General features: G+C 43.0%; 4 protein-coding genes across 7 annotated transcripts; all 4 read left to right on the plus strand.

The window, feature by feature from the left end:
* Window positions 1–168: 168 nt before the first annotated feature.
* On the plus strand, window positions 169–8,272 carry LOC131880203 (hepatic leukemia factor-like). Of its 3 annotated transcripts, XM_059226756.1 has the most exons (9): window positions 169–788; window positions 1,206–1,619; window positions 1,695–1,907; window positions 1,969–3,132; window positions 3,212–3,386; window positions 5,997–6,037; window positions 6,107–6,672; window positions 6,737–7,837; window positions 7,899–8,272. In XM_059226756.1, exons 1-4 carry the CDS (start codon window positions 561–563, stop codon window positions 2,227–2,229), a joined length of 1,116 nt encoding a protein of 371 aa, XP_059082739.1. In that variant the 5' UTR covers window positions 169–560; the 3' UTR covers window positions 2,230–3,132; window positions 3,212–3,386; window positions 5,997–6,037; window positions 6,107–6,672; window positions 6,737–7,837; window positions 7,899–8,272. The 3 variants fall into 3 exon arrangements, with proteins under 3 accessions (XP_059082739.1, XP_059082737.1, XP_059082738.1); XM_059226754.1 differs by lacking the exons at window positions 169–788; window positions 1,206–1,619; window positions 1,695–1,907 and having other exon boundaries at window positions 3,031–3,132; XM_059226755.1 differs by lacking the exons at window positions 169–788; window positions 1,206–1,619; window positions 1,695–1,907 and having other exon boundaries at window positions 3,031–3,132; window positions 6,737–7,822.
* Window positions 8,273–10,093: 1,821 nt separating this feature from the next.
* On the plus strand, window positions 10,094–14,010 carry LOC131881026 (mucin-2-like). Of its 2 annotated transcripts, XM_059227772.1 has the most exons (6): window positions 10,094–10,326; window positions 12,073–12,243; window positions 12,514–12,603; window positions 13,104–13,352; window positions 13,419–13,712; window positions 13,795–14,010. In XM_059227772.1, the coding sequence occupies exons 2-6, from the start codon at window positions 12,180–12,182 to the stop codon at window positions 13,920–13,922; spliced, it is 825 nt and encodes a 274-aa protein (XP_059083755.1). In that variant the 5' UTR covers window positions 10,094–10,326; window positions 12,073–12,179; the 3' UTR covers window positions 13,923–14,010. The 2 variants fall into 2 exon arrangements, with proteins under 2 accessions (XP_059083755.1, XP_059083756.1); XM_059227773.1 differs by lacking the exons at window positions 10,094–10,326; window positions 12,073–12,243; window positions 12,514–12,603 and adding an exon at window positions 12,956–13,042.
* Window position 14,011: 1 nt separating this feature from the next.
* On the plus strand, window positions 14,012–16,409 carry LOC131881025 (uncharacterized). The gene is made up of 3 exons (XM_059227771.1): window positions 14,012–14,233; window positions 14,306–15,262; window positions 15,335–16,409. The coding sequence occupies exons 1-3, from the start codon at window positions 14,140–14,142 to the stop codon at window positions 16,276–16,278; spliced, it is 1,995 nt and encodes a 664-aa protein (XP_059083754.1). The 5' UTR covers window positions 14,012–14,139; the 3' UTR covers window positions 16,279–16,409.
* Window positions 16,410–17,801: 1,392 nt separating this feature from the next.
* Window positions 17,802–23,788, plus strand: LOC131881036 (uncharacterized). Its single transcript, XM_059227790.1, has 2 exons — window positions 17,802–19,063; window positions 22,398–23,788. Exon 2 carries the CDS (start codon window positions 22,751–22,753, stop codon window positions 23,693–23,695), a length of 945 nt encoding a protein of 314 aa, XP_059083773.1. The 5' UTR covers window positions 17,802–19,063; window positions 22,398–22,750; the 3' UTR covers window positions 23,696–23,788.
* The last annotated feature ends 484 nt before the right edge of the window (window positions 23,789–24,272 follow it).

Raw genomic sequence — 24,272 nt, forward strand, 5'->3', positions numbered from 1 at the left:
TCTACCATTCTCCATCCCCTCAAGCCATATTCATGCCCACCCCAGCCTAGAAATAATGATCCACGGGCTCATGCCATGGTACACTTGACCCTGAGTCACGCGTATGTTCTCCCTGTTCTCAGTCCTGGTTCCCTACGACATTTCGAGCTTCTCACAAAGGCTTGGACTGAGTGAGTGTATTGTGTACGTCGTGTTCGGCGGCGTCGGCGGTGGCGTCGGCGTCTTAGTCGTGTACGTCTTTTTTTCTTTCCGTTCAGAGCGACTCAGGTGAACAATTAGAAGGCACCAATTGTGGAACTCCGAGATATCCGAGCATCTTGCTATTTCCAATCCGTAGCCATAACAACCCAATCTGAGAGAGATCTTCATTCAGAGCCAGAGAGCTTGTGAAATAGACCGTGAACCCGTGAGGCTAGCCAGTCCCCAGGAACGCGGCTAATCGACCCGTGAAGACGTGACTGAAAAATTAGGCTTGGGGCTCGTAGTAACGTACGGCTTGAGTTTGATCGCTGTTCCCATCGGAGTTTGGCGGCCAAGTTTCGAACCTACTGGTTTCGAGCATGAATCGGGGAATGGGTCCGCAGATCGATGTGCCCGTGGGCGTGGCGGGGGGCGGGAGCTTAGATGTACCGGGAATAACGGGGGCCATGCACCAACCCGGATGGAATGGATTGACGATCAAGGAGATTTTGGAGAAGGTGGACTTGTTCAATATCACCGTAGATGATGGCGTGGATACCAAAGGATCCGATAAAGTCCTGGTCACCAAAAATGGGGTCAAGCAAAAGGTGAGAAAAAAAAAAGTAGGAAATAAAGAGACATCGCAATGGTCCATTTTGGCTTGAGCGTAGCGTTCTAATTAATTTTTTATTATGTCTTTAAATAACATAAAAAAGGATAGGTTATATTGATTAATTCTGATTCTGATAAAGAAAATGTGACAATATCCTTGCGGGCCACATCAAGTGGCCAATTGAATTGAAGTTATTCCAATGTTCTCCCTTTGAAAACGTTTTCTTTCCCTCCCTGCGCCTACTGATATTAATTTAGCATATTAATGAATTATGACGAATTGATGAAAATGTCGAGCCAACCCGCTTGATACCTGGTCTCAAATCACACAAATCAAATACATGATAGGACGGACTAAAGCCCATGGTATAAGCCATCATGAAGTGGAACCTAACGTGGTATTGTTCCTTTAGGAGGGCAAGACCGTGGTCAATGTCAATGATCCGGAGGCCGCTTACTTGGGTCCCAAGCTTTGGGACAAGCCCGTGTCTCTACCCCCTTTGGATGACACCGAGTTCTCCATAATGAATATTGACGACTTCCTCAATGAGAACAACATTAGTCTGGACGCGGATCCCATCATGGGCTCGACCCAGTCCCGTGAGAACACGCCCGATAAGATGTCCAGCTCGCCGTTGCGGTCCAAAATGGAAGCCATGGAGATGAACGATTCCAACATGGACGATGAAGATGACGACGACGACGAGGACGACGACGAGGATGATGAAGATCGGAGCGAGGATCGTCACGATTCGCTCTCCGATGAGCCCAGTGAGCACGATCGCAAAAGTCTGAAACGACCCGCCCCCAAGAACCTCCTGCCCAAGGTACACACATCTAGCGACCCTAGACGCATTGGACCGTTCCCGCCTGGGGCTTGAGTTATAAATTCTTTATTATAGTCGGGCGAAAATGGCTTCCTCTATGCTGAAAGCAAGCGTGCCCGCGCCGAGCGAGAAAAGGAAGAGAAGAAGCGCAAATACCAGATGAGCATCGAGTTCGCCCCCGAGGACTTGGCCCTGGCCACCATCCCCGGTGCCGATTTCGACCCGCGAAGACGAGCATTCTCCACCGAAGAACTCCGCCCACAACCGATCATCCGGAAGAGGAGGAAGGTAACGAACGGGTTTAGCGGTTGTCATTTTTCATTGTTATCATTTTATCCTGATATTCCAGCAATACGTGCCCAATGACAGTAAGGATGGCAAGTACTGGGAGAAGCGGCTCAAGAACAATATTGCCGCCCGACGATCCCGTGAGGCTCGGCGACTCAAAGAGAACCAGATCGCACTTCGAGCCGCTTTCTTGGAGAAGGAGAACGCCACGCTGAAGGCGCAAATTGACGAGGTCAATGTCGAAAATGGCCGCCTCCAGAATGAAAAGAAGACCTTGCAAGAGAAGCTCAGACAGTATGAACAGGGACCCCAACACTTTTAGGCTGGTTCCGTTGACAAATGACAAACATGTATTTGATGAAAGTTGAGTGTTCACCCAGCTACAAACAAACACTGTGTGTATGAGACACCTGAAAATATGCCACCATGCCACCAACACCACGATCTCTCCGGTACCCCAACTCAAATGAATGCTCCGGCCTCGTGTGGGACTATGTCTCAGCTAGTAGAGAGGGACAGACACATTACAGGATTGTCAAGTTTCGTTGTGTGGAGAGGTTTCGTATCTGCGAGACCATCTACTCGTACATGTCCAATGCCTCGTATTTCATCCCGTATCGATTTTATGTAATTATCTTATTGAGACACGTTTCAAAACCCCGACCCCCTCCCTCTCCCAACGATCAATGTGCTGGAGAATTGGAGTACTGCCACAATCAAAGGACATTGAATCTCCACGGATTTGGTGAAGATCGGCTTGGTCACAAAGCAACCAAAGTTGCACATTTTTTGTAAGGGCTCTGCTACCTCACAATAACATTGTACATACCGCAATCATAGAATGAACGAAAAAAAAAGCAATGCCACCACCCCCACATAACTAATATGGCCGTCAAAGTTGGAAAATGTTTTGAAAAATGGATACATGCTTGTTGAAATACTGTGATGTAAATGTAACGCAAGAGCAGAAAAAAGAAAAAGCGGCCCCTATTCCAGACTTTGTGTTGTCCTGTAAAATTTTACATTTACTGGGAGCGTTGGCCACGTATATGAGAAGACAAATAAATATATTATATTGGTGTACCCTTGACGTCTGATATCTGATCTTCAAGGCAAGCCTTTGATCATAAAAAGTCGACATTCGAAAGCCCTCTAACACAAAATTCGGGAGTCGCTCCAATGAGGCTAGATCGGACAGTTCTTTCGGCGGTTACTCCTATCCTTGGTAATTAGTTTGCATTCCTCAATTATCCCCCAAATAGAAGGTAGCACAAAGTTAATTGTGGCTTTCCTTGGGCGTATAGCTTTCCTCGGCTGGGTGGAGACGGCGCATATCAACTTTTTCAATTGGTTCAGAGCGGATGGATCGCACGACATTATTGATGCCACGCACTCCGACATTCATCACTACATGAAATACAGCTTTTCTCTTAAATAGGGCGAGGAGGTCAAGCGAATCACCATCTTTCAAAACGGAGCGTAAGCAAGTCAGAAACTAATCCCCGACTATGGATGCACCTGAGCTTGTTCTTCTGTTAACTTGAATATCTTATGGATTTATTAATGGTGGAGAGCGGGAGTGCACAAGGTCGCACTATCTTAATGATAACGCAATCAAATCATCAATACTCGTAGCTGAAAGAAGGTCGATCATTTTTGCGGACATGTATAGTATATACTTACATTTACACTCAAAGGTCCGTTTCAAGCTCACAAAAACAATGATGTTGTTGCATGATCACAAAGACGGGCGTCAATTATTTGAATATTGTTTTGCTTTTTTTTTTGGTTTTGTTTCCGCGGGCTTTTCTATCCGCTAAAGGGAATGTAATCCCCGTACTATTGATATGAAAGGTTACAATTCGTTTATTCATTACCTTTCAATCTTTACTGATATTTTGGTCTACCAAGAATTTGAGTTGGCAGACCGAGCTAGTCCTTGAATGTAAGATTGATCTGGAATGCTACCAAAATTTGTCCAAGTCTGCTACGTATTCCCTACGATTATTAAAGGGAAGCCCGAGAAAGAAGAGAGTTGGACTTCATTGTTTTAACTAGCCTGGATTCTCGAGGGCTTGAAGGTGCTCTCAAAACGCACACGTAAGCTTCTACGGTCACTACAATTGACCCTAAATCCTGGGTTGGGACAAAGCTCATGAATGCTTTTGAAAACATACAATATCAGATACCTTTCGTACCTTCTCTGAGTACTGTACAATCCCAACCGTTCTAACCTCTCCCAATACGAGAGCTCTCTCATATCTTCAATGTTCCTAGTGAAACATCTTTGGACTTGCTCTACCTTTTGCAAACCTGCTGAACTCATTGGAGCCCAAATGGGTGAAGCGGGACAAGCCAAATTGACGATTAATCCAAATTTTCTCTATTAGGTGCATAGCGACGTCAAATACGAAAATAAATCTTAAAATCTAGTGTTTAAACGATACATAACTCAAAAGAGCTGCAATTCTTGAAACTTTTTTTGATTTCCAAATGAAACTGTCAGGGATACTTTGCTTCAATGTCTCAAACAGTTTTTTTACTTCCGTTTGAGGAGGTTTCTGAGCTCTCTAAAATGGCATCTTTGGAAGATCATCTTAGGCTTTTAAATAGCGTCCTTGCTTTGACTGAAAAAAATATTCCCTTGTTTTGGAGGCATATTGAAACTCCGGACAAAGTTGAATTTGGCTTGATTGGAAGCCAAATGAGCAGCAGGGTCATCAGTTTTTCATCCGTGTTCTATTTTTGTTTTCAAGATCGAATTGACACGATCAGTTCATCTTTTTCAATAGTTCAAGTAACAAGCAAATTCACCCGTGGTGTGTAATCATAAATAAAAGTTTTTTTGCATCAAAAAAGTGCATAAAAGTTTGCCTCAAAATGACGATACATCCGGAGGGAGACGACGCTATAAGTAGAGTTAATAACACATAAAGACTTCATGCAAGAATGAACCGGGACTTTGAGCAAACACGATATAACCGAATTGACGTTATAAGCGGAGGACGATATGAGCGGGTTCCACTGTACAAAATGTATAAAATTTAAAAAAAATGAGTGTTGATACTTCAAGGTTTCAGGCATCTTTATGAGAACTAAAAGTGAAACCATCTGAGTTATTTCACAATCTTCCAATAGTTTTTTTAGTTTAGTTTTTTTTTTAACGTAAAAATGAAGACATGAAATGCCCACCTATCCTCAACTTTTCATCAGTCACACTTTCAAACTTTTCAAACTAGCGTTAGAATTATTGCCAACAGCTCAGCATTTTGATGAGAAGCAATAAAATATTTCCTATAACTTTGATGCATTACTTTTTGCAGCCATAACTATCAAAGGTTAATTGTTGCATCCTAAAACAGCGAGCTTCCTGAACGTTTTTCTTAACATTTTTGCCTAAATCTTAGCTTTTAACCATCGGAACCATGGTAGCTGAGTGGTCTCATGTACCCATAGGGCAAGACATGGTTCCCCATAGGGCATAGGTTCGAATCACGCTCTCGGGAAAAAACATCAGAATGACATTTTATGACATTAAATATCATTTTCAAATCCACCCTCTAATGATGATCGTAGGAAAGTTTCAACTCAAATACCTTGACACGGCATATAGCGGTCTTGAAGCAACACATAAACAAATTCGTTTCATGACATGGTTTAGATACAAGTTAGTATCATTTAAGGGTACATTCCCTTAAATTACGGTATATTTATTGTTGCAAATGCTTCAAGAGTCTATACATGAATATCAACGAGTTTTCAAAGTGTGGCTGTTTGCAGGCAGGGCCTCCATCCTGGCCTTAATGCACGCTCTTCCTCCTCGACTGTTGTCTTGAGGAAAACCTTTTTTTAGCGAGAAGTCAAACATTTCTTGCTCTTAATGCCCCTAACAAGGCAAATGAAATCAAGTTGGTTTCTGTATGGAATAATGAGGGCCAGATTGTTGAAGATCGAAACTGGGCCTGGTACGTTTAGGACCAGCTTCCGGTGGGAAAAATATATGTCCAATTCAAATTGTGGCATAATGTTAGCTCCCAAAGTCAATTAATCGATACTTACGAACATTAATTTCCTTAATATATATTCCAGTCCTATTTATGAAACCAATATGCAAACCCTGCAACCCTCAGGTTAGTTCGAATGACATCGCCAATCTGCCCCCTGCTTCCTTTAACCCTCTCACGCCATTATGAATTCAGTTCGAGGAACCCTGCAAAACCGGTTCTTGCGAACGGACACGATTCCGGAAAAGGAAGAGACTATCACGTGTTGGCACCCTGGAGTCGATATGACAGGCACATACGCCCTGAAGTTGGTCACCATGGACTCAATCTCTCGAGAAATCCTCAACACCACCGCCAAAATTGATGGCGGCAATAAGTATGAAAATGTAAATGACAATTGAAGTCCATTCAAAAAAAAAAACTTTCTTCAAACAGGCAACTGCACCTCATCGGAGGGCATTATCTCATGGACCAGAGTGCTTGTGGCTACCAGTTCCAATACAAATGCACAAATCCGGTGTTTCCACCATCGTCAATGGACGTATCTGCCTTCATTACAACTGCGGGGGACCACAAGGCTCTTCTTCGATTCCCGCCCAAGTCATTCGTTGCCAATCCCCTCGAAGATGGACGCTTTGAGTTCAGCTTTGACGAGTTCCTAAACATGAGCCCGGATATTCCGGAGGAGTTTGTGTTCCACTATCACGTCTATCAAAACGGAAGACTCGTGTCTAATATTACAGAAGTGCTAAAGAGGGGAGGTATTTCATCTATTCATGGTCAATGAACGTGATTTTCCCTACATTAATCCGAGTGAGTTTTCAGATGATTGTCAAGGCATGTCAACAGGATCGGAGATGGAACTCATCACCGCCGAACCAAGTCCAGTCACGGTTTTCCAAGCCGCTCCATCGGGACAAGTGCCCAACATGAGTGCAGGAATAACAATTAGAGGCGGACCCCTTGGGATAGATTTTATCACCTTCCCCCCGGAAGAGAAGTACATTCCTCACAATGACGAATTTTATAACGATATCGAGGATTTGCCACAAACTAACCCGCCGGAAGAAACTCAAAATACAAGGGATCGAGCTGATCAATCATCTAGCCATGAGCCTCAAGTTGAGATAAGAACAAGTACTAGAATCGACGTGGAAGCACAAACAAAGGGCCCGGAAAATTCGGTAACTGTTGAGACGTTTGACAAGCAACCAATTAACGAAAACGAAATACCTGAGACACCTATGCCCAAAAATTCCCCAGAGTTACCAGGGTTGACGGATATAACTGAAATTTTTGCTGTGACTTATGGCCCTGCTGATACAATTGCAACCCTTCACACTAATGGCGAAACAGATGAGCCTCATAAGGACGAATTTCAGGTGCCATCGACTACACCCAAAAGTTACATTACAACAACACCTTCGGGCACTCTTTATAGCTCAAACCTAATGCCAATCTCAGAAGCCATCGGACTATCATCACAACCAATCGAGTTCCCCACTCAAAGTCCCGTCTCTGAAATTCAGTCTTCAGACCATGAATCCACAACACCTATGGGGACGTCAACCTTGGCTTCCGAAAATTCAGACACATCAAGGTCTTCCAGCCTAACGAACTCTCAAGCATCTTTGGAATCGACCATTAAACCCAAAATTTTGGAGCTACAGACTGTCATGTCCAATGTTCCGTCCATGGTTCCTAATTTCACGGATGGTCCTTCAGAACAACAAGAAAACTCCACTGACCATCAAATCTTGGATTCCCATAACTCTTCTGTGCCATCAAACCAACTCAATTCCGTTGCTCCTAAATATGCTAGTTCGTCTTCTCCAGCTCTTTCAGTACAACAATCCACGATAGTCGCCGCAACAGAAGTGTCTGGGTCTCCCGAGGATCAGTCCTCGACAGGTCCATTGCCCTCTGGTAAAAATACGTTCTTTTACAGATGAGTACCACAACAAATAATATTTTAATCCCTTTTCAGCCCCATTATCATCTAAAGTACCCACCACCCAACCGCTCCCTGGGTCTCCACCATCCAATCCTGGTCCAGGTTCCAATCCCGGCGGCGGTGGCAATTGGCAGATGGCACAAGTTTGGAGAAGCGGAAAAGCTACCCTTCAACCCCGATGATTCCTCCTTGAGAGGCTATTTGTAGTACATCTGGTCTTTCAGTTTTACAAGAGACATGGGCTCAGGGTCTTGTCGATGTATGTTCAGTACCTTGGAAGAAGCCTTGACAAAGCCTTGCGCCCCTAATTTACAAAGTATTCATGAATAGTTGTTCGTCGACCTCTGCCGCGTCTGATAGGATGTAATAAAAAAGACTGGCTAGCAACGCCATTTACGATTTCGAAAGCGACACATCAATGAGCCAAGGTGAAAATGAGCTTGACTTGTCCTATTCATCAGACTCAATAGCCATTAACAAGTGCATTTCAGGGATTTCTTAGACCATAAAAATTGATCTACCGCACCTTAAACTAAGTGTGTCCATCGTCACAATGCATCTTTTTCGTAGGAGCCTGACTAAAATTGCCACCCAATCTTGCACCATCGAAATGTGAAAGAGAGAAGTAAAAAATCCATAGATCGTCCTGATAATGAATTACCGATTGACCACAACTATTTGGCCTCTGTTTCGTGGATTTTTCCCGGAATTTTTCAGCCATCAAAGGTTCTTTCAAATCAGATTGCTTCCATTCTTGCACAACGAGTACTCTTTATTTGTTTACCATACTTGGAATTAATTTGGATCTTTACTTGGTGAAGCCCCAAAAAGGACTGGACACATTAATTTTAACATACAACATAATTGGTTGACTTTTTCTTTTTTCAAGCCTTTCTACTGACATTAGTAGAATAATAGGTCTGTTTGGAGACGTATGCTTTTAACCCTATTTGCGATCTATTTTCATTCGTTCACTGCACACAAGTGCATCTTGGCTAGTTTTGATTTCATCTTTGTCTAATTCATTTTTATCTTTGTCCATATTGATTGCAATTTTTGAGCAGCCTTTCTCGTGGTTTTCGCACAATGGCTCATGGATACCACGAGAAAGAAGCAATAAGATGCAGAGTACTCCGGTGATCCAGCCCACGTATGAAAATTCACGCAATAGCCAATCAAACTATGGTCCCATAGAAACAGGCCCATAACTGATATGCAGAAACCCCCTAATGGCCAAGAAGTAGCAGGGGGTTATGGACTCGTATGTGCCAAAAATTTGATTTGCGAAATTGCTTGGTGCTTACGGTGCTCACTTAAGGAGAGGTCAAGTACTTGATCGTAACAACTAGACAATTCCACCCCCTGGTACGCAGGCCCATTTCAAAGACAGTGAAAGCATTGAGGCCGATAGTGAAGCAAATTTCTTCGCCTACACCTTTGGTTATCAATAGCATGAACGCCTTTTGCCTCTTTTATTAATTGATTCTCTATTTCCTGAATTCCATGATTTAAAAACCAAGGACAAATACTTTTTCCAAAAATCCCACTTGTCAAGTTCTTGTCCGTTAGTTTCATCGTGCGTTAAAAAAGATGACTGAATTCAAGGGCAAACTTTTGGTCATTCCAATTTCGGGGATGCCTACATTCGTCAGAAAAGAGTGCCTGCCCAAATGCTTACCTGCTTGAAATCCGGGTCTTGACGATCCGAGAAGGAATTCTGTCCTATCGATCTCTTTTTAAATACTGTACACAGATTATCCTTCGAAAGGGTTCAATGTCATTTCGGTTTGTGGAATTTGATGCCTCCTGGGGAGAACCGTGATCAGAATCGATACCCAAGACATTCGCAATGATTTTCATATCCATTTTGGGTTTACCAAACAATAGCCCAGATCGACTTTGGACTATAAACTGGGCACTTCAATGATACCAAAATTCAAATTTGCACAATTGAAGGACGACCAAATGAGGTGTGGCCAAGGTTGAATACACTATTTAATATTTAAATGGACCAATGCCAATTTTCTTTTACCCTCATGTCCGTCGATCCTCCGGCGAGATTGATGCCTTAGTTGACCACGTGGTGCTATAACTGGCATCTAACTTAACGGACACAAGGGCTATAAAGATACCCAACCAGTTCAATTACTTGACACATACATCAAATAGGGAAATCCTGGCAACCATATATTTGCCCTTCCACCTTGTTTGAACACCTCCACGCTGCATCAATCCGCGAAAAAACTGTGGGCAAAATGATACATTCCTCGCCAATTGCATTCAAGTACGCCAGAGTCTGACCGCACTTTGTGAATGGCGGCGGGTCCGTATTTAAATAGGGTCTTTGCTAGTGACAGAACTCACGAGAAATCTTCAGTCAAATCTTGGGCCTCGACCCGCTAACATCTCTCGTCTTTTCTCCCTCTTTTGATCTCGCTGCAGTCTCTCCCTGCCTTAAAAGGTAAGCTATACACCGAAGAGCTTCGCCATAGTATATCTGAGGTTCCTTTTATCAGTTTAATTTTGGTCAATTCTCTTTATGGTGCAGTGTCATAAAGAACGGGAGACAATGATCATTTTGAGCTGGACACTCTATTGGCCTTTCTTAGGAAAAAAATATCAACTTTTAGGTCAGGCTTTGAATCTACCAAAATTAGCTTTGTTCAATCAAAGTTGAAAACTCTGCTGATTGTTCAACAGTAGTGTACAAATTATTGGCAATGAACCTAGTGAATGAGTATTCTAGGAATGTTGACGTTGTTTCATTCAGCAACTTTCAGGACGGTTATGCTTCCTTTCAAACATAAATAAGCGCTGTAACACAATGAGGGCCGCAAGATCACTCAAGGTGTATTTAGTCGGGTGGTTAGGATCATTTGGGTTTGTATTTCACATGCACGCAAAAGTGGATATTTTTAATTCACTAATCCATTATTTTAGACTGTAGCTCTTCAAATCCAAAAAGCAATACTGTTCCTAGTGTTGAATTTCTTGCTTCAGATTTGGCCTACGAAAGCGTTAAATATGAACTATGTTATGGCTGCAGCAATTTTCATGGATAATTGGGCCACAGAAGCTATCTAATGATGTCATACCATTCTTTACGGAGATGGCGTCTACGTACTTCCGAGAAAAATATTCCTTTTATGACAAATTACAATTCAAGCAGATATACTTCGTCAAGAAATCGTTTCCCCTATCAATGTCAAAAGAAAAACGTATCCTTATCACTTTTCATCCTACTTACAAAATACTTCTCAGACGAAAAAACTCTTTCTGGGCAACAGGTTCTAAAGAGATGACGTTCGATCAAGAACTCAGTTTGCCTTCTTTTGGCCCAAATTTCTCTCTAAACGACTGGTTTTGGTTGAATAAAGTCCTGCCTTTATGACGTTTTTTGTTCATCGCAGGTAAGAAATAAACGATTGGAGTATTTACTTTCATGTTATGTTATTGATTGAAAATGATCAAATGTGCCAAAAAACCAAAACCATTGTAATATGGACCAACCTTGCCAGGAACATTTTGGGTAAATTTACGCTCTCGTTGTTGGACAATTTAAAAAGACGCATATATTAATCAAGTTCGCGTATTTGAATGTTTGATAGCGGCCAAAGCATTCAAATCAGCCAATACAACAACCTGATGAGTCAAGGGGGACCTTTCATTGCCAAGAGGACACAAAGCTTAGTAAATCAGAAACATGCACATCAAACTTCATTATGAAGCCAACTTGGTAACATGAAGAAGAAAGCTTGCAAACCATGGCAAATTTCATGACATGGTATCATTCGCTGAAGGACCAAGTGAAGAGCTCTCAAACATTTCCGAAGGTCTTTTTAAGGCGGCTTAAACTGTTCAAAAGATGTTTACTTTGTGGTCTAGAATTCCAGCAGCCACTTGTGTCTTGTTCTTTCGTTCACCATTCTTCGGCTCAAAAAGCCGGTTTGAAAAAAAGGCGAGTCTGTTGAATTGCTCAAAATAGTTCAAGTGCGTGTGGGAGTTTTGCCGCATTCGGACAATGTGTCATTGTTCGATGTTGTTATTTGTGTCCGAACCAATGTGATTTGTCTCAAGATGATTGGGATGCTACACTTTCTATGAAATCAGGTCAAGCGTCGGCAAAAAGGGTATTTGAGAGGAGAACAACAGCAAGAACTTGCAACCATCTTCGTACGTATTAGTCCGAGTCCTTTCATACCCACAGTACAAAAAGTCGGCGACCAAAAAAGTTGATCAGAAACAACAACCCACCACAGGGCAAAAGACGTTCAGACAACCAACGACCAACGCCTGTACTACGTTGGTGAAACCATGTTAGCCATGTCTAGCTGCTTGACTGGGACGATTGTGCTTACCTCGATTCTCTTTTCCTTCGGTAAGTTGAGCTATTTGTAGTCGATTTATCACTGGTTCTGCATCAAACGGGACCCCACTGACGGGTGTTTCAAATTTCTCATTACTCACAAGACCACCTCTGGCTATGTAGATCTGTTTCATATCAAGCACTTGACATGATTCAACTGTTTTGGTTGGACATTTTGTTTGTGAATGAAGCATTTGAGGGAGGGGAGGAAGCTTGCAAAAGCTAAAAGGTGGTCCTTGTGTGATTCATACACTTAGTCAAACATATGCAACAATTTTTAAGGTGCTGCTCAAAACTATGGCGAGCCTGAGGCCACGTGTGATGCCCTGACAGGATTCCAGGCTTTCAGTGACAGGCCGGCCAGGATTGTGGGTAAGCATCTTAATGAACGACACATCAAATAATCAATTAGCTAGCATGTTAGTAAGGATATAGGTGTAACAAAACTAGTCACAAAAAGCTGAATAGCCACATTGTTGGACAAAAAAGTTTGGATATCATACGCACTTCCTTTTAACCGGTTTTCTCACAGTAATTTCCACTATTGATTATGCTACTATGTCAAAAAGTTATCTTTTTCGAACAATTATAGTACCGTAACGATAAAGAAATTTATCTTATTCTGAAATTACTTAAACACAATTCAAACTTATGTATCGGAATCAGGCTTCCACTTTGAAACTAAAAAGGGATTTATTTGGAGCTAAAATACTTTCGAATCTTTGTATCTGAAACAAAGAGAGGCAATCTAAAATGCGTTTCTCGAAATGTTTTCGGACAAAAAAAAATTCCAAGAACAAGAACACATTAAGTATGGCAATGACTTGGTTTACATCCAGCACCTTAAAACAAAAGTCCAATCCATTTTGCAGCTGATTGCGTTTGGGACTTTTTCGCCTGCCGGAAGTCTGCCCCGTCCTCGTCTTTGCGGCAAGCCGAATGCTGCGACCTCCGCTTTGACAACTGTTGCCAATACATAATGGATCCAGAGGCTTACATGGACTCTTTGCCCCAACCAAGCAATGACCCTGTATACCCTGGCCCACCACCGCGACCTCCAACGCCCGAGCCCGAAACCACCACAACCACCGAAAAACCATACATTTACGCCGATACTATGAGTAAGACCTGGGGAAATTAAAGCTAGATGGGTAGCTTGGCAATTCCATTTTTGTTCATCTTTTCAGTCGGGTGTATTTGGCAATTCAACGGTTGCATTGCGAGTCAAGTGAGGGAAGGGCAACCCGAAAACATTTGCTACCAGAGGTTTGACGAATGCAAAATGTTAATGATGGGTATTCCTTTGTCCACGACAACCCCCAGCACAGCTTATCCAACAACGACTCCCTCAACCACACGAGCTCCGTATCCAACAACTACAACTTCAACCACAACAACGGCGTACTATCCAACTACCACAACAACTCCGCCTCCCGTCGCCTATCCTAGAAACGTGAACGCCGATCCCCAAATAGTCCGAAGTAAGTCGAGTCTATGTCCACTTGAGTTTCCATTATCCGGACCCCTGAAAATTGACATAACTTATAATTGTGATAATTTCAGTTCTCCAACGACAACCGGTGGCCGTTCATCCATTCCAACCTCAATTCGTATTTCGTCATCAACCTAGAGCTGGACACAAGTATCAACTCTACAATGGATTTCAACCCGGAGTCATCCGAACACATTAAAACAGAAACAATGCACCGCACGGTCTTTACAAGACGGCACATATTGTAGATTATTTCAAAGAAATACAGCAAGGTTTAGGACTATAAGTCCGTAGATTTCGACGTTTCTAGTATATTTATGAGGTTCAAGTTACCGCCCTCATTCTCACGGAACAAGAAAACGCTTGAAAAGAAAGATTCATCGTATCCTAATTTATAACGATGACAGTCTTCTGACATGAAAATAGAGCTTCTGTTGTGTTTGGTCATTCTGGCCGTGGCTCAAACTAAGACCGAAGGATTTAAAAGTGGTTTTCCCGGTGGAAGCAAAGGTAGGAGACAATGGGTAGTTTCATCTTGATACGTGGGTTTGTAAAATATTAAAACTTTTTGTTTGCTGTTAGGCAGGTCAAAGAGGCTCTTTTTGCCATTTGGTAGAAACAGAGGCGACTCGTCCGATGAAATTGAAGATTCCGATTCGGAGCATATTGTGAGAATTTCAAGGCAGACGAACTATGGTGGAACCCAGGGGCCCAGGGGATCCGTGCTTCAATATCCCAAATCAGATTTTTTGGGCCAATCCTTAGAATTGGCCAAATCTGGAGAGTTAGACACTATGCTTCAAAATGAAGACTGGCAAAAGTTTGCTCATGAGATTTTGGGCCTTTTGGATTCAACCAATAGCCCTGAGCCTCAGTGGAATGGTGGGGATGACTTTGACTTTGTGGATTTATCAACATCTGACCGAAAAGAGCCCTCTTTAAAGCGAGAGATTCACCCTGATCGCTACCCAAAGCCCCCCCAAACTCCTCCAAATGTTCATATTCATATCCCTGTATTTCTGAATAATGACAATAAGTCCAACCAGGATTTTTTTGCGAAGGGTTTCCATCTCTATTTCGCATGGGAGGAAAAGCCCAAAAGAAATCCGACCGGCCAACAAGAGCCCATCGTCAATGATTTTGCAAGTGGAAAAGCATTAACTCCAGGACATCAGCAAAACCTCAGCGCGAACGAACAAGTCCGTCTCCAAGGATTGTCCGATTTTTCAAGTTTGCAAGCTGATCAAGTTCAGGGCCAGAACAAATATGTTAATCAAAACGGTTTTGAGTTGTTCCATCAGACTGAAAGTGTCATTGACACGACTTCTAAGTCCACGGGCATCCTAAATCATACGAACCCGCTCAACGACGGAGAAAGAAACTCAACCATTGCCCAATCAACTTCGACTTTGGCCCCTCTGCAAATAACCTCTCCAATTCCTACCATGAAGCCAAAAGTGATTGAGGTAACAACTACAACCAAGAGCGAAGATGATCAGAGTCTTGAGAATCTGTTGGAAGAACGAAAAGAACATTCTGGTACGTAGAGTTTGGTAACACATAATAAAATATGACTCCACTTACTTATTTACTAAGCTTGTAATTTCTTAGATCGCTTTGGATTGGTTTTGGGAGGCGGAACCGATAATGCAGAGGATAACAGGATAATGAAGATTTTTTGGTCCAATATCACTTTAGACATGTGCCCGACAAATTTGACCTTTACATTTCAAAATCCGATTCTTCTCTCCCATCTAAACGACCAGATCATGGTTTGTGGAAACTCCAGCTCCGCAAATTCTAGCAAAGAGACTGGGATTACCTCCCATTCTTGCTCGGGTTTTTCTCTGGTGAGCCATGAACGGGTTTCAATGCCGGACCCAATTGAGCTCATTAGCCCTGGATCGACCCATTTGGGGTGGCAGCAAAAACTGTATGTCATGGGTGGAGGCACCTTGGAAAATCCATCTCCTATGGTCCAAGTTTATGACCAAGTGGAAATGAAATGGTTTGAAGGCCAGGCCTTGAGCTATCCCAGATTTGGCGCCTGCAGCGTTCTCGTTGATGGAATTCTACTCATTTTGGGGGGCTCTGGAGCCAATGGAACGAGCGAAATGTATGACACTCTTACAGGGAGGGGTTGGGCCATCCTGCCAAAAATGAAGCAGCCTCGCACAAACCCTGGATGTCGCTTGGTTTCCAAAGGAGTGCTGCACCCTGATTTAGAGGGGGTGATCGTTGTCGGAGGCAATGGGGGAAATGTATCTTCAGTAGAATTTCTTCCCACCTCCAGACAACTATTGACCCGAGGAAGCCTGCAGTGGCAACTTTTGCCAAGTTTGTCAGCTGGGGAAGATTCGAGGCATGAAGTACTTCTGACAAACAGAACATTACAAATCTTGACTTGGAACGTCTCTACGGGTGCCTCACTTCGTACTTGGGACGATGGCACCTGGATCCAAGATTCGATATCCCAAGATGCAACCTTTCCCGATGAAGCCGAGATTGAACTAATTGACGAGCGTTTTGCGACATTTGAAATTCCGTGCTTATAATCACCGGCGGAACATTAGAACAATATTTTGAAGAACCTCTTATATCATTCTCGCTTCATGCTTGGTCGACATGTTATCCCAGTAGCCTCACTTTCAATTCTTGTCAAATTTGCCATAAATTCATCGATATATTTCCTCTGTCTGTTGTTAAGACACTAAGTAGAGCTTGCAAGTGCCCAGCTAACAAACGTGCATGTTTTATGCGTTTTTCAGCACATGTTCGGTTAATCAGATTAAAAAACATCCCATGTACAAGTTTACGAATCGCCCTTTTTCATAAGTGGCCCTGGTTTTGTACTTTGAGGAGAGCGCCTTGAATTTCCCCCNCCCTGAACAACTACTCTAGGAACTCCCCCTCTACATCTTCATCCGAATTCTAGACAGGTTGTTGGTGGGCTCTTTTAAAGCTCATGCTGAGCGAAGCCGAGGAGGTTCTAACTTGCCCTCTAGGCGCCTTTATCAGATGATTAGACTTTAACTTATTGCCTAAAGCGCTAAAGGGGTTGGTAGCCTTTACTTCCAACTTTTTCAACTTCTACTCATCGTGAAGCATCGGTATTCATCGATCAGGGAACTCAAGTGCGTTCTCTTTGGCAGAATTTTCAAATAGTAAAATCGCTCAAAACAAATGCTTTTACTTTGGCCTTTCCAAGGTTGGACAAATCATTGAGAAGCTCAGGTTTTAGTGTTCAAGAACCACTTTAAGAGGGGCTGCCAACATTGCAACAAAACGACTTACTAAGGTGGATGATATTGAACTGCCAATAAAACAGGATCTGTGAGCACCATCATCAGACATTGACGGACGAAATGGCCGTAAACCAGACTATGGGAACAACACTGACAACTTTTGGCAGACGGGTTTAAGGAGAAGAGGTACAGTCGTCATTCTCCAGGGATTGATGGAGTGTAAACACTATTCTTTGGCCTCGATTTGTCTCCTCATTGAGAGCGTGGCCTTTGTCAAAGAAAGAGGGACATTACTTTCATTTCTTGGTGGTGTGTGTACCATAATGGAAGTCATAAGCTCTGGTTCGTTGTATGCACCATTCCTCCCCTCCGCTCAATAAGTGGATAACCTCGAAAGCAAGCATTGCACTTCCAACTCCCCAACCACTAGATCCATTCAATTTTCTCCTCTCTCACACAATAACCATATATATTGGAACCCTCTTTGGACCTTGCAACATGGAACACAACCGATAAAAAGATTAGTCCTAACGAGAAAGCCCTAGGAAAAGAAGAAGAAGAAAAAGAGAAGAGCGTTCTGGCCTACCAACCATGACCAAAGGTGGTTTTGGTCCTTTTATGACACGGCAAGAATATATTGGTCTTGATCCTTGAATGCTCATTCAATCGTATGATGAGTTCTCATTGATCATCTTGTTGTAGAAACTGCACCAGACTCTCCTTTCCCACTCCCTTTCAAAACAGTAGTTTCCCGCCTTATTCGAGCAACCAGGATAAAAGGAGCCAGAACAACAGGGATGCCAATTTTTTTTGAAAAATATGGAAATGATGTCATCAATTGATAGAGATCAAGAGTAAAATTTTTAGGTTATAAATTTTCAAATACTGCGTCATTTTCAGAGCAAAAAAATGGACCAAATTGGTTAAAACTCATTTTCTGGGAGATGTTTGACTGATTTTAGAGTGGAAATATCGTCTTGACAAAATGGCTGAACATTAGTCCCTTGGAATACAGCTAACAATATGTATTTTGGCACAGATAATCACAGATCAGCAATTGACAACCAAGCTATTGCCAAACCTAAAAATCAAGTAGTCGAAGAATTTCAATGACGGGGACGAGTGCCTTTTCAAGACCACGACCCTAACTCTCTGCAGGCTTAGTTTCAAAGATCCCCACCCCTATGCCCTCCCTTCCCAATGTTACTAACATAACTTTGCACACTCTATTATTGTTTTATCCATCCGTTTTCATGTTTTTATACTTGCCTCCATTTTTTTGGAACAAACTTAAAATCTTATCCGATCCTTCGCACCCTTTTTCATCTTTTTTTTTGTTTTTCATTTACTACAAAGATGTGGCCACAATCCATCATTTCAGAACCGGTCTTTATTTGTTATATCAAGTGTAACGTGCAATTCGCAGAAATCTTTCACTAAGCTATGCCAGATTGACCTTTTGCTAGTTTTGATGGCAAGCCTTGACACTAGGAAATGAACAATCTAACAGACGAAATGAGTGACTCAAAAGCGACTAATCAACGGGAAAATGTGGAGAACTTCGTCTTACTCTACAATCTTTGCGCGTTTTTCATCGTTCTTCCAATGGCCCTGTTTTCACGAATTGATTTTGGTGCTTTGATAATCGTGAGAAGCTTCTGTGCTCGAATTGTGTGGACTGCTCAAACTGCAGGGTGGTATGGGTTGACCTCATACATGATCTGGCATCGAAATCTTGTTCTTAAGTCTCAAATTGTTGGGCTCGTGTTCATTGATGAGTTAAATTGGCTAAATGTCGGTTCAACGTTGTTTCACCCGGTCGAGATCATTCTCATTAGAGTGTTCAGTACCTTGCAATATGTTTGTCTGTTGTTACATTCAAATCCCATTCACAGACATATGCATTTCTCCATTTTGCAAGTGTTCAAGTTCCTATCCCTCTTCAATTTTGGGCATCCTCAACAACGGCCGCACGATCAACGAAACCACGCTCAAGTGAGGGAACACCAAGAACTTGATCACTTGCCGCTGCTTGATTTTCAATTTGGAGCCATCGAAATTGGAGCCTATGGTGATGGAGGATGGTTCTAATACGGTAACCATTATTCTTGGTTTAGCCTTGGATCCCCAATCTATAAATTCCAAAGTTTACTTCATCCAAGACGGATGGCAGTATCTCACGAAGGTTTTCAGTTTACTCACTCATCCACAGAGAACATCAAAAGAACGAGTCTGGGTCCCTTTTTGGATTTTTGATTAAAATATATCTTTCTTTTCTTCCCTCCCTTGAGATATCTGTGTGCTTAGGGTTTCCCTCTACTTTTTTCTTTTGATTATCATGGTCAGAATTCGTTAAATACTGTTCGAGTAAGAATATTTTTGGGAGACGATCGGATTGGTGATTTGCTGGGCGACTAAAAATCTGATCGAAGGCCCAATTATTCCAGGAATTGCTCTTGCACGACAGACATTAAAGAATTGGGTATGATCAATTTTCCATTGTCAAAAGATGGCTGAGAGTCGTTTTTTTGAACAAAAATGAATATCGCACTTACGCCATTAAGTAAGAATTGATTCCTGCATACACGGCTCCTAAATTGGACACTCCGTTAACTGAGACCTCTTATTTTGTGATAAATTCATCTCTCGGAATGTCTCTATTGCCAAGCTCGGTCCATCTAAAGGCGCACGGGTTAAGAACAATAAAGAGGAGGAATTCCGCCCATTTGCCAGGAATCTTGCGTGGCCAAGTCTTGCCGAGCATCATACCTTCTTATCAAGAATCCTTGGGGAAGTAAAAGAGCCTTCTGTGCTCTTTATCCCATTCTAAGGGAGTCGAGGACCGGGGACATTGGAATGTTCCTCATAACGGCTCTATAAAGGTGGTCTTTTGTGTCGAGAAAATACTTGTCCACATTACTCTGTTCCTTAAACGTATTCAGCACCAGTCCTCGAGAGAGTGGAGCACATTTTATTAACTTCTAAGCAATTCTCTTCAATGTAATGACAGGCAGTGTCGAGAAAGCTCGCGATATGTACTGTACTCTATGTAGAGGTATTACTCTGAGAAGGAAAGTGGTCTCTGTTCCAAATTGCCCCCAATACTTTCAAGAGTGGCTTGTGGCACAACGATTTCCATTTCTGGCACAGTCGTGGCAAAACAACCATTTTTCTCTTTTAGAACCATCCCAACCATCTTTGTTGTATCTTAAACACCCATTCAATGCACTCGCACAAAGTGAAATTGACTCGACTGCTCGGGGGAACCACCAACATTATACCCATTTATATCTATCTAGGTTGCCGGGCGTAAGCGCTGTTTTGTTCTCACTCACAGAATCCAGTTGGACCAATGCTCCTTTAGAGAGGGCCTTTTGAAGGCATATCTGGGCTAGAGTATCGACCCCAGACATTGTCATGGTGCCCTTACTGGTAAGGCAGCATTTACATAGCGAGTGAAAACAACTCTTAAAGATCTTTCTCCAGCATTTGAATACGATCCTAATACTTTCATTTGATGGTGCATCCATTTGTCTAGTTCTAGCTCCAATTTGATCTGTAGATCCCTACGTTTAGACATTGCAGGCTATTGTGCAGTGCGTGTATATTAATAGCAGGGAGTTGGACGTGAACCAATCGGTTGCCCACTAAGTAAGGCTTAATAGATTACTCTCGTGGATGGAGGAGCCCTGAACTATCGAGGACCGAGGTATTTCCCACTAGTTCCAAGGAAGTTGGCTGTAGGCCCAACCTTCCACAAAGTGAGTTGTACCCTTCCAGACCAATGAAACTGGCTCACACTCCACACCCACAGACACACACCATTCTTTAAGTGGATATTCCGCGTATTAGCCGGGCTAATCTGTCATCATCGCTTTATATCTGTATTTCGAAGGATGATACCCGCTAAAAACCTTGTAAGGCCGGCTTAGCCCCTACTTATGCCTTTTAAAGAACTTGAGAAGCCCTCATCGTTGGTGGAGCGGATCTTGCTTGGTTGGTGGTGTGGTGGAACAAGCTTGGAGTGGTCCTACAAACAGATGCTTTGCCCTCAATAAGCCTTTAGCTGTCAATGTGCCTTGATAAACGCCAATCGGAGATTTCGCCAAAAACTGACGACAGTCACAAAGCCAAATGTATGTACGGCGGATGCTTACTAGCTAGAAGCGGATTTTACCCAATTTTGGATCTCATTCGGGAACTTTCCTCAGACGAGTTTACTTTTACTCTCAAGTTGGAGCAGGCAAAGCAGGATGGAAAACCAGGATGAAAGGAAGGAAGGAAGGGAGGCATTTTAATCAAGTCCCATCAAATCTGACTGAGCATACACTATGCTCTAGCTGCGCACCCTCGACTTTTTTCCGAACAAAAAAAAAACTTCTGTCATATGATGCGATGAAAAAATTGAATCAATCTCAAAAGAAAAACGAAGCTGCCGAGCGCATTCTGGGTAAGAGCTTTATTCCCGTCGATTTCACTCCCACAATCCAAATTGTCTTGGGAATCTCACGTTGATATTCCAGCTAATATGTAAAGAAAATTATCTTTCTGCTTCAACCATCTTCCAGCAACGGACGATCGCTCGCTCTTTCAGCTTAGTTCCTCCAACAATGTCATTAAGTTGTCCTTCAATGTGCATGACGATTAACTCCGCCAAGTTCACCAAGTGTGGCACTGACGCTCTGGAGCTCTTTGCTCTTAGCCTCGATTGGACCAATTCAGAGGGAAAATTATACCGGATCGGCTTTACATGTTACCCTACCTGCCATTATGATAGCATGTACGTCTGTACGATCTATAGAGCCGGGGTGGATGACTAAGACCCTGGTTCAGACGGCCAACCTAGATAGGAAAAGTCACCATGAGTGATTTCCCTTTACATTATCCTTGGTGTGAGGAGAATGCCCCGATTTGTGCTAGACAAGGCTTGAAAATTCCCTATATTCGCCTCTGAGGCAAAACGTGTTCCCACCGGGTTGCCTTGGATAGTCACTTCTGTATGTACTTATCTAAGGTGGTGTGCATTCGTGTCGCCGTCATGATGATGATGATGATCATCATCATCATCAGTGGTTCCGATCTAACAATTTTGAAGGTAGTCAGTCCGCGTTGAGTTGAATGCTCATGGATTTCCGCCTTTGTCAGTTGTGTTTGATACCTGCCAGTGGCAAGTGGGGGAAATCAGCTGTTGATCTTTAGAGGCGTTTATTTTTGTGCATGTGGATGGTTGAGCAAAGAGGGCTGAATCCTATCTTTTACTCCCAAGCCTTTGATATCTCTGTAAAAGGGTTTTCAAGTTTCTTTGCCGTACTTCGATCCATTTGTGGACTTTGCCATTTCTCTCAATCTCCTCCTGCATTGCTACTACTGGGGGGTGGGTGCGTGTGTATGTCTCTAGTTCTCTCTTGATGGGGATTTTCTTTCTCCAGCCCACCCATCCAAGATAGCAAGCGACAGAGAACCCGAATTGCAGAAGAAAAGATTTCCATTTTGAGTGAGCGAGTGCGACACATCTCATTTCAAAAACTCGGTGACGAAGGATGGAAGGAAGCCGAGCAGGAGACGATGGGATTGCAACGTTTCATCCAGTCGAGGAGCCTTCTTTCTTCACTCTATGAGACCCCCGTTGTAATTCAGTCCATCTTTTGAAATGTTCCATTGAGGGCTTATCACGGAAAACTGCCACACTCACGAGGGAGACCGACTCGCATGAACCCAGAAAAGAGGGGGGTTCCGGGATCCAGTGAATAATTTACGGAGTATTCAATTCCAATTGAAATCCATGTCTTCGACGAGCTTTCTTGTAGGGGGCGAGACCTCCAGTCGGGAAGGATCTCTAACCCCGCAGGCATTCGGATCCAAGATGTTTGAAGACATCAGCGATAATGGCTTCGCTGAGGATGATGCCATGGGGACAACCACTCAGCCCAAAACCATGATGGCCTCGCCTTCGGTGTTCAAAAGAGCTCACACCTGGGACAACGGCTTGGGCGAATATCAGCCTTCATCCTTGCCCTCCAATTATGAGCTTCACAATTTGACTAACGTTCGCTCCAGATTGGTTCAGCCTCAAGTGAGGCGTCATTATAAGAAGGACAGCCGGTTCGTCCTCGACCTTTATACTTTAACCTTCGACGAGAATGAGACAGTGGACGAAATTGAAATGTGTAAAACTTTACCCGTGTCCGATGTTGGGGAGCAGTTCCTCTCGCTTGCACCTTCGTCAATATCCATTACAGATTCTCCCTCAAGTGGTCCCATGTCCTTGGGATCCAACTGTGCCAGCCTCCAGTGTTCAGGAGGAAGCGCTCAAGGTCCACGACCCAATGCATTGCCCTCGTTGGAAACAAACTTGCATAAGATTCTGGCGAGGAAAATCCAGGACTCGGAGGATGTGTCTTTCAGAAAAGCCAAACTTTTGACCAAGGCCTACTACAAGCTACTTCGGGATTCGTCGTTCCCCATCATGGATCCACAACTTCAGGTCGAACAGCAACAGCAATTGGAAAAAGCCAGCTCAAAACGCATTGGGGCGGATCGGCTATCCTGGCAGACTTTGTTAAGTACGGACCCCGTTGAATTGAAACGCATTGTCATGGGTTTGACAAATACTGTGAAGGCTCTCAACGAGTTTCTCATGGACCTGCTTGAAGAGCGCGATGACCTCTTGAGCAAACAAGATTCCATGCTAGAGGACATAAGTGAACTAACGGACAACCTCTTGTGATTTGAAAATTCGATCCCAAAGAAAAGAAAGTATTAAGTCTATTTTCGTCGTGTTTGAAAATACACCTTTTGTCAATACATAATTTACGGCCTCTCTTGTTGGCTCATGAAACGACTTTGGAACCACTCACTAAGGTTCACAACAAATGGGGTGGAAATTAAGGGGAATGGGGCAGCTGGAATTCTTAACCTCCCTTGCCATAAAACCATCTCAAGATCCAAGAGCTCTCTTTAAGACCTTGTTCCTCGCTGACCTCGTTGGTGTTCCAAATTTGGTCTTTTTGTGCTTCTCTTTGGGGTCTGGCAAATCGGAGTGATTCAGCCACGGTAGGAAAGAATATATTCTATATATTGTCCCATTTAGGAGTGGTGTTGGTTATTTGAATGCGGAAAACGAGCAAAAATTTGCATTTCTCTGATTACTTCTTGAATGGTTCTGTCTGAGGCAACGCTACCATACTTGAGCATACGTAGGAAATCCAATTCCAAAAGAGGTTCACCCGTTGTCATGAAAGTGTTCAGTCCAAAGTGATCCACCAAATATGCTTGCTAAAAGGAAGAGGCAACCAAATTGGATG

This window comes from Tigriopus californicus, chromosome 5 (assembly GCF_007210705.1).
Source record: "Tigriopus californicus strain San Diego chromosome 5, Tcal_SD_v2.1, whole genome shotgun sequence".
Lineage (NCBI taxonomy): Eukaryota > Metazoa > Arthropoda > Copepoda > Harpacticoida > Harpacticidae > Tigriopus > Tigriopus californicus.